The following is a 10,334-nucleotide window of genomic DNA, read 5'->3' as shown; positions in this document are numbered from 1 at the left end:
GTAGTAGTATATTATTAGTAAGTAGGACGTAGACGATTATTTTTTACTTTACTTACTACTATAACGTAAAAATAAACTAACATATACTAATAATAACTAATATATATATATATATATATATATATATATATATATATATAGAGAGAGAGAGCACGTGCGGATAATCGCGCGTTCGATGCACATTTATACGATAATTTGAACTGATACATTTCTTCCTTACTTAATGCAAACGTGCGCATCAGCAGATGCGACTCATAATCTTATCTAAACTGAGATAGCATTTATTAAATACCATGAGATCGCGTAAAAAAATTCAATATTATGATCCATAAATTATCGCATTATATAATATTATATCCGATAATAACATAGATCGCAAGAGCCCGATCTCTTTTGAAATATAGATCGCGATAAACTTGTTTATTAGTAGCCATAAAATAAATTGCAAAATGAGTTTCGTGTTAATGTGTGCAACGCATAGCACATTGCGTCAGCAATTCTCGAGCGTAAAATGCGATTCGAGTGTCATTACTGAAATACATTGCAATTCATAGCAACAAAGGATTATTATTATAATAACCGACATCAATAATAATTTAGATTATTAATTAAAATTTGTTATACATCATTGAAAACTACACTACTTTACTTTATAACCATTTTTTAAAACACAAAAATATATTCATTATTTGAGAATGTTCCAATTTCATTAAACAGCATTAACCTATACAATTGCTAATTACAATACTGTTTAGAACCGCGCGAATAATTTGATCATTGGCGCCACCTGTCAATCGATTAAAACAACCGATATATTCTTTCCTCTAATCCTACATTGATAAAATAAAAAAATTTAATTTCTTGCAAAATAAAATTAAGTGAGAAATTAAAAATAACAATATTCTTGTATTAATATTCGCAATTCTAATAAATATACTTTAAAAATTATAGAAAATAAAAAATAAAAAATTAGATAATTTACATATTAATTATAATTTTCTTATAATTCTTTTTTATAAATATAAATAAAAGTTTTTCAAAAATAAAAATAACTTATAAAAATTTTTTTCATCTCTGTAAGATTATACGTGCATCAACTCGATCGGCAATGTAGTTTTCTTCATAGAAATCAAAAAGTGCAAAAAATGCATTTCAGCAACCGATACTTACAAATAATTAAAATAAATTAAAGGTCACTGAGAGCAACTGAGTATTATCGATTTAATACCCGGTATACGTGCGCTAATCGTCTGCATCAGTCGACTCATTACCGACTATTGCCAATCAGCTGGAGAAATCATTGACGTTACGAGCGTTAACGCGGTGGCCCAGATTTCGCAGCAACATCAACCAATTTTTCACGTCCCACTTTTTGTCGTGACTGATCGCGAGTACAATAAACTAACCGTGCCGATCTCTAATGAAAAAAAAAATAAATACAGGAAAACCACATTTTAATAAGAATTACCGCAGATTTATTATCTGTATCAACAATTATTACATTCATCGAAATCCCATTTATCGATTTTAATCAAGAAAAGTGTTTATGACATTGTAGCAAATTAAAATAGATAGCATAGTTAAAAATAAAATATTTCTAAATAAATTACATTATAATAATAATAATAATCATAAAATTATATTATAAACGTGATCTTTACGTTTATCTTTACAAATAAGAGTGATTGTATTCTGAATAGTTTTTACCATCGCTTTACTATCTAATAAGATGTTCACTCTTATTTATCTTAAAGTACATGCTACTTTAGGCGAATGTGATATCTAATTGAAAATCATATTTTCGCACAAGATAACCGTAATGTTGAATCAATGACGAATTAAGTGATTTAATGCATCAAAACCGTATCGAAATTCCCATTAAAACCATACAAATATTAATTATAATATAAATATTAATTATAATAATACTATCGCAGTTCGAATCTTCGTCTCCTTTCAAAAATATAATCGGATACAAAAAAACAAGTTATGTCTCGATTAACATTATCAAACGCTCATTAGATCGGCCATAAACACAAGCTGGCATACTAATCTACAAAAGCAATTGATGACATGCAAAGATACTTACCTCCGAGACAGGGACGAAGGCACTAGGTCCATCAAAGGCGGGCACCGGTACTGGAAGTCCTCTCTCCTGCAAAAAAAACAAATTTTTAATTTTATTATTCGTGCGCCTAATTTCGAATAAATTTTCAATTCGAACAAATTTTCTTGACTGCGTTCAGTTATTCACGAATATTAAAAATCTAATAATTCATGTTACGTATACTATAGATTTTTATAATACTGACAGTATATATTAGAACAATACTAATCATCTGTATGCCTAATTTCACTCGGAAAAGATACAAAAACGAAGCACTCTATCAACAGCCCGGCTAGCTCAGTCGGTAGAGCATGAGACTCTTAATCTCAGGGTCGTGGGTTCGAGCCCCACGTTGGGCGTATCTTTTGTATAACTTTACCTATAGACCGCGAAAAATTTTTAATTTTTATAAAATTTTTTTTTTAAATCATTGCGACAACTAATGAAATTAAAATATTTTCTGCAATAAAAATAATATTAGAATAAATATAGCAATTCGGCGAACAATTTAACACGATGAGAACATTTTTCACGATGAGAAAAAATATTTATTTTTATCGTCTCCATTTCCGACTGTAATTAATTAAAATATCTCTCTTTAAAAACAGCTATATTTACGTAAAAAAAAATTGTATTTAAATTAAAAATGAAAGACTGAGAGAATCAACAATGAATGGAATCAAATAATTGCTTTAATTTAATTGCGTTATAACTGGTAATGCTTTATATCTTCATTTAAAAAATATTTTATTAGTTAGAATGATTAATATTTGATACGAGATATGAATTTCCCGAGTGTTCGTTCATTAATAAAATTATTATATTACGACTGAAATTCGATATTTGCAAATAATATATTTTATCTTCTACGTTAGTAAAAAATAAAAGTTAGGAGAATATTTTTGTCTACTGATATTCGACTGTATGTAAAGAGGTAGAATAATTAAAGATAAAGATAAATTTCACAAATTATACGCGATTATCGATGTCGCGATACGAAGCACTGTGTTTTATGTATAAAACTTCTTTTCTTTTCCTGACTTCCTGCCGGCTTCGTGCCTGAAAATTGTTCTACACTATGTATAAAGCTTTACACACAAGTCGTATCGATCAGCCTCGAGTGTGACAATATCAGTGAACAGAGCAGCGGATACTATTCGTGTCTACGTGTGTAATCTACATTTTTTATCTTGCTATTAACAGATGAAATATCCCTTAAATTGACACGTCATCCTTATCCCATATCCATCTGTTTCGCACTTTTAATTCAACATAATTTATTTAAGACAATATTTAAGATCATTTGTTAAATGGATAAATTTAGCTGACTCTTATGTATTTTTTTATACTGATTCTGAAAATGAGGTTAGAATTATTCTAGATAGTCTAATTTTTTGTAACCGACATATTTTATTTGTTTAAAAACTTAATAGCTAAAACTAATAATAGCTCGTCATACAGAATCTTTTTCTTAATTAAATTAAACAAACAAAAATTAAGCAATTAAGAAAAATAATAATCCTATTTTCAATCAAAGTAGATCTGATTTTTAGTGCGAAATTTAAACCCTAAGATCTGCTTTGACTAAAAATAAGATTATTTCTCAATTAATTAATTTCTTTTTGTTAGAAGCCGTTTAACGAATAGAAAATCATATTAAATTCAGTAGCTATTCCCTTTGAATAATTTATTTATGTCTAAGAAAATATGAGTAAAAGAATTTTTAAATGCATATTACTGTAAAAAATTCTGCAGTTATAATTTGACAAACTTTCAACCCAATCAACCTAACCCAAAAAAATATTATAAAAAACATTCTACCAGATTAACATAAAAAAAGTAAAATTTTGTCTAGTATTATACTAGTATTATAAAAAAATAAATAGAATTACAAATGCACCTTAATAATAAACATTCACATACAAATTGAAACTTTATAGTGCAGGAAATATATTCATATCTTTTTTTCAAACTTTCACAATTCACATACTAATCAGAGTGACCCATATATAACATACTATTTTTAAAATTAATATTTAAAAAAACAACAAAGAAATATGGTATGTTTCTTTGATCTGGAAAATTCAAAGATAGATTATTTTTACGATCTACTTTCATCTTACTACCAGAAACGAATGAGGCCCGAATATATTACTTTGCGCGCGATGTTCTTGCGAAAGTTCGAGAAAACAAATGACACTAAAATAATCCAAAGTTGTTGGCCAGAAACATTTTTTTAAATGTCCTTTATTTTATACGATCGTCTCGATTTAAAATATTTATGATATGAGATCGTTTGCTTGCTTTATACAGGAACTTGCAACGCATAAAATTATATCGCCAATATTGTTAGATATTTTCTTGAATGACTGCATTGTTGCATAAATTAGATCAATTCTCGTGGTAATTCTTTCCGCGGAAAAAGATTAACTGCCACCATAATAAGATTAATGACCGGCATAGAACTTGAAGGTTCAGAAAGAGCAACTCTGCGATAGGCTAAAGTTGCTTTAACCGCGAACTGCCTAGGTACGAGATATTTTTAGGCCGCAGTTCAAACGCCTCCCCAAATAACCAGTCAAAACAAGTCCATTAATATATAGTCAACGGTTACTCTGGTTTATCTTTTATGCATAAGCACATCCTTCGTCAGATTATTCCCACGTATTCATTTTCGAACTTATTTCAAGCTAAGATAATAATTTCATAAGGTAATCATTTTTTGTCCAGTCATCAACTACTGTCCACCTCTAGTCTTATTATAGTTAAATTTTCAAGATATCTCGAAACTAATTGCACTAAGGTGAGATCAAAGTACATATTTAAGTACAATTTTTTCTCCAAAGAAGTGAAATTTTATTCCAAAGGTCAAACAATGGTTACTTTCAATTGCAAGCCCAAATAGCTACTCTCTAACGCGAAACACAATAGTTTATTTATTAAAGGAACCATAAAGTAGCGGCACATTAAAAGTGGAGATACAGAGTCACAGCAGCATAAGAATCGCACTCGGCAGTTACTCTTCACGAAGGACTCGGATAAATTACCGCAAAGCTGGAGAGATAAAGCTTGAAATATTCTGGACAATTTCAATTCCGCTGCAGAATGTATACAGGGTATCTCAGAATTATTGCATTTGCTCCGCCTGAGCTAGAAATACCAAAATTTCGAGCTAAAGAAAATGGCGATTGCTACAAAATTACATGAATAAGTCCTGCTTTTATTTTCAATTTCAACAAAAATTAAAATTAATTAAGAACAAGATTCAAATTTTTTTAAACTAAAATGGTTATAATTTTAAAGGAAGTTAAAATACGAATCATATAATATATCGTAACTTTTTTATTTTAAATTAAATTCTTAATTTTAACAAAAAATAAAATTAATTATAAATAAGACTCGAACTGTCCTGAAATTAGAAAAGCTGTAATTTTGTTAAGGTTCAAACAAAAATAGAATCATACAATTCTATCCCTTAACTTTAAATTAATTAATAAATAATAATCAAAGTCTTATAATAATCAATTTTTATTTGCCATAAAAACTGACAATAACTTTACGTTTTTTTTTTCACAAAAATAGAGAGCTCGTCCAGCAGAGACAGGTGTGACATTTTTTAAATATCCTGCATATACAGTATCCTTATCTTGGTCGACTATAACGTTTTCAACTTTGCTTCATGTTGTCTAATAAACTTGAAACACGTGGATACTCAGCGAGAAACGACGAGTTCGGAATATAAACTTCAATAGAATCGTTACGAAAGAATTTCAGCCGAGTGCACGCAAGAGTGTAAACTTCACAACTATGCTAACGTCTGTCCTCCCAAGATTTCACGAGCGAAATTTTGAACGACGACACATCTAGGCTATCCGTTATCTTTCGCATCGGTCGTTTCGCAAAGATTTTTTTCTCTTCCGGAATGTCGGAATGTCTCTGTGTGCTCTGACTCACGGCACACAGTGCGATATTTAATTCCCGTCGGAGACTACACACATAGATAATCACGGACAATAATGATAAGCCGTCTTTTGCAGCTTGCTTTACTGCACCTCTTAAAATCTAAAAGATTCAACACATAAGACAAGAATAATATTTGTGTTTCATGAAAGCAAATTGAATTAACTGAAAACTAATATTAATTTCAAAATTTAAATAAAGAAAATTAATAGATTCTAAAAGAAAATTAATAGATTCTAAAAAATTTTTTTTAATAAACTTCTATTAAAAATATGACTAGACCTAAAACAACAAATAAAAAAATAATTATTTCAAAATATAATACCGTAGTATAAAATAGCTTTAACCTCGAAATCTAATTTAAGATAGTTGCCAATTAATGTTAACGCAGATTTATTTAAACACGAAAGACGTTATTTGGCGCATTAGCCAAATCCAATATTCTGAAATAAATCCGAAATAATTTTCATTTACCTTAACCATCTGGAGGATCTCCGCACACTTGATTCTAACGTTCTGAAAGGGACAATTAACGCTGAGCCTCAGTATCACCGGCAGATGCAATGTCACCAGGCTGAGATACTTGTTAGCTTGTGCTTGTCTGGGTCCGTCCAAAGCGTTACCAAGATTCAGCATCCTGCCGACGTCGCCGGGTGTCACTTCAGGGCTCTCGAGCACCCGGCCACTCTTCGAAGACACGTCTTCGTCCTGCGAGAGCGGCCTTTTGATCTGACCGGCACTAAACTTCCTCTCATCGTTCTTGCGCAAATAGTCTTGCTGCGTCCGGCGAGAATCCTCCGGTATGTCATCATAGACCGCTGTCTCGCGGTTCTCCAAGTTCATATCCTGATGATAGAAAGGTGGTAGATCGTTCTCGTTTTCAAAACCGTCGAGAGTATTAAAGACAACCCCGTCGCTGCGCGCCGCCTCGCTGTCATTGAAAGAGACGTCGTCGTCGGTGCCGGCGTCGTAGTATCGGCGCTGTTCGTGCGTTAGCAGGTCGCCGCTGGCGACAATCTTGGCTCGGCGGTTCAGATTCCGACAGTCGAATGACGCGAGGCCGCTCAGGTTGTCATCGAACTTCGGACTTTTGCCGTACACTCGGGTATCCGCATCAAGCTCGTCATCTTCCAGCTGCTTCTGCTTAGCGCCCTTCACCTTTACGTAATTGTTCTTCGTTCTGCCAGAGCAATAGTCATCGCTTGTCGATCTGTCGCTCGACGATGAACCAGGATGCTTCCTCTCGGTCTCGCCATTCGAGCCGAAGCGCGGGCATCTACCTTCAATATTTGAGAAACTCTTACTACCCTCGTCTGAAGACGTCGAATGACCGGACCTGCAACTCTCGACGCCGTCGCCGCTGGCGTATCGCTCGCGAAATCGCCTTTCGTTTAAAAGACGACCATCCACGCAGTCGAACGAACATTCCGGATTGTTCTCCTCGAGGAACGGAGGTGGATTGTCATTGATGCTTTGCGGAAAGAAGCCTTCTGTCCGAAACGTGTCGTGCAATAGCTGCTGCTGCTGCTGCACACTTCTCGGCGACGATCTCGTCGGCGACCGTTCGATGCTCATATCGTATCTTCAACCAAACATGAATATTATCGATTAGAGGTCAATAACGGGAATATGCACGTGTCTTGCTTATAAATCTTTTGAGGAGACGCTATTTTTCTCGTTACTGAAGTCGTAATAGCAGCAATCATTTACAAAGTAATTTGAAATGACCTCGTTCAATGATGAGTTATGAACAATGAAATCAGACGAAGATAAATTACTGCTCGTTTTCATAAAATCACTATTGTAGTTAATAAAATCACTATTCCAGATTTGTCCAAATTTGATAAACAGCAATCATCTCTGATCATCGCGAAACATTTCTTTTTATATGACTTTCTCAATACAATTATTTTTAATTTTGTTCGTTTGATTTCTAACATTATGTAATCTATTATCAACTTTCCCTCAATATTATTTAAAAGTTAGAATCATCCTGCCAGAAATGCTTTGTAATTTTAGTAAGTTGAAACGGAAACAAAGTGTATGAATTTTAATAAAAAAAAAAAACTGCAGAAAACCACCGTTTGGTCTTTATAGTTACGCTTAAATATAATACTCTTCCGTGCTTGTTATTAATCCTGATAACGTGCACATTTTAATGAACCGCCGTGATTATTTAAATACCGCATTCGCATCGGATTTTACGTGTTTGCGTGACTGAATGCTGATATTAAATCCAGGACCAATAATTTGCCGAGAGAGAGCATGGAACAAAATGTTTGCTCCGATTAAATATGTTCGCTCGATCGAAATTATGATATGCGAAATGAGATTTTAGGAAGTATTTATTACACAATATACCGCATATATTATTTGTTATTTGATAACCATTAATTGATTAATTGTTAATCAATGGTCCAGGTAATTGATACCGGTAAACAAGCTTGTTTAACAAATTGTATAATTTTAATGCTCTTTAGCGTTATGCCCGTATTCATTCAATAAAACGAAAATAAAATGTTCATCGTAACATATCAATTAAATCTAAACATTTAACAACGTTTCCGCAAATGGATAACGGTGTTTAACAACGAATGTTTACATAGTTTCAAGATTAGAGATCACTTTATATAATCATGATTAAAATACTACGATTTAACACTACCCAATCAAATCAATAATTATTATCAACGAGCATATGTAAATTTTTCTTTTAAATTCAATAAAGTTTTCATTGAAATTCAATAAAAAATAAGCAAAAATTAATCAAATTATAATAAGTTAATGTAAGCCGCTATATATAACTAAATAAGGAAAAAAAATAAACAAGGCTCGATCGATAATTAATAATTTTTATATGTAAATTCTAAATCATTTTTCAATTATATGAACTGCCCCGCCGGTACTGTCGGACTTGAAATGCAATCGTAAACTAAAGCTGAAACAATATTATAACAATATTAATTAAATCAATCGTCGATTTGATAAAGATTAGCATCTTAAAAATTCGACAGATAGTAAGCGGCGCACAGTATGTAAACTGGAAAATGAAATTAGAATTGATATATAAAAATATTAGGCTAAGATCTAGCCTCGACCGTATCGGTTCTTAACTTACTTATTTGATTTAATCAAATTAATTATCCACTTGCACATCAAATTATCGATTTGATTTAATTATCAATTTGATATAATTATGTCCAAAATTCGCACATTATTTTCATAACCAAATCTCACTACTCTACAATAATAAAACATTCACCTTCCGTCCTGAGAACTGGAAAATTTCCCACTTGCGGTCTTGATGTCCTCGATGTCGCCGGCGTCCTCCCAGCGATTTGGGCTGCTGACGCCACCCAGCCATCCTTCGACGGTGGTCCTGGCCGCGGCCAAGGCGATGTTCCTTGCCGCTTCGTCTCTGGCGCAGAGCGGCGCCAGGAATCTACTGACGAGCTCGACTTCGTCGCCTTTAGTAGAGGCGCCGCTGCCCGACGAACTGCTCGGTTCTCGATACATCTCTCTTTTCTTGTATCGTCGCGCACGTTGTTTTCCTTCTATCCGATCCTTGCAGAATCCTTCTTTCGTCTTTGAAAGCAATCGCACGGAGTATCGAGGCGCCCGGGCGCTCGGCTCGATTCCCAGGATAAACAGTGTGCGATGGACCAGCGGGATATCTACACTTTTCTTCCTTCCAATTCGCCTTTTCTCTTTTTCGCAGAGAGACCTTCGCCTATTTTGTGAGCTCGTCGAGCAATCTTCCCTCGAAACTGTAATCGTCAACTGTAAGAGGAAATAGTACCATCAAAAGACCTGTTTATTTTAATCTCGATTGCAAAGATCGCTCGCACGTGCACTGTTATCAAAGGAGCAAGGTAGACTAATCCTTCAAATTAAATAATATTTTTTATTTTTAACTTCCATGTATATCAAATATAATGTAAATCATATATATTTCTATGGATAGTTTTAAAATAAGTGACGTCCTTATTAACATATGCACTTAATAATAAACTAAATTAATAAACTAAATTAATTAAATATAATTTAATACATTTGTTTAAATTAAATTATTTAATTCCATTGTTTTAATTAAATTAACGATATATTGAATAGGAGAAGTGGTGACCTTTAGAAATAATTAAAAATAATTCAAATTGAATGTAATTTGACAATGTGAATTCAACAGTGCGGATCGACTCATTGTTCTGTGTCTACAAGCGAAACGCAACACAAACGAGAACACGGTCAATCGCTAATTACGATTATT

General features: G+C 32.8%; 1 protein-coding gene and 1 non-coding gene across 2 annotated transcripts; one reads left to right on the top strand and one right to left on the bottom strand.

The window, feature by feature from the left end:
- Positions 1–1,315: 1,315 nt before the first annotated feature.
- On the bottom strand, positions 1,316–9,583 carry LOC105626148. Its single transcript, XM_012207461.1, has 4 exons — positions 9,330–9,583; positions 6,542–7,649; positions 2,090–2,155; positions 1,316–1,417 (listed from the first exon to the last, which is right to left on the bottom strand). Exons 1-4 carry the CDS (start codon positions 9,581–9,583, stop codon positions 1,316–1,318), a joined length of 1,530 nt encoding a protein of 509 aa, XP_012062851.1.
- On the top strand, positions 2,394–2,466 carry Trnak-cuu. The gene has a single exon. It is a non-coding gene; the product is annotated as a tRNA-Lys (tRNA).
- Positions 9,584–10,334: the final 751 nt, after the last annotated feature.

Source organism: Atta cephalotes (genome assembly GCF_000143395.1).
Source record: "Atta cephalotes unplaced genomic scaffold scaffold00004, whole genome shotgun sequence".
NCBI classification, from domain to species: domain Eukaryota; kingdom Metazoa; phylum Arthropoda; class Insecta; order Hymenoptera; family Formicidae; genus Atta; species Atta cephalotes.
This window is presented reverse-complemented; position numbering and strand designations above follow the sequence as displayed.

Excerpts from the sequence above, each read along its gene's own strand:
- LOC105626148 (XM_012207461.1), bottom strand. The coding sequence starts at position 9,583 with ATGTATCGAGAACCGAGCAGTTCGTCGGGCAGCGGCGCCTCTACTAAA. Across the intron at positions 7,650-9,329 it reads TCCAGTTCTCAGGACGGAAG|ATACGATATGAGCATCGAAC; the intron begins GTGAATGTTTTA and ends GTTTGGTTGAAG. Across the intron at positions 2,156-6,541 it reads AGATCCTCCAGATGGTTAAG|GAGAGAGGACTTCCAGTACC; the intron begins GTAAATGAAAAT and ends TTTTTTTTGCAG.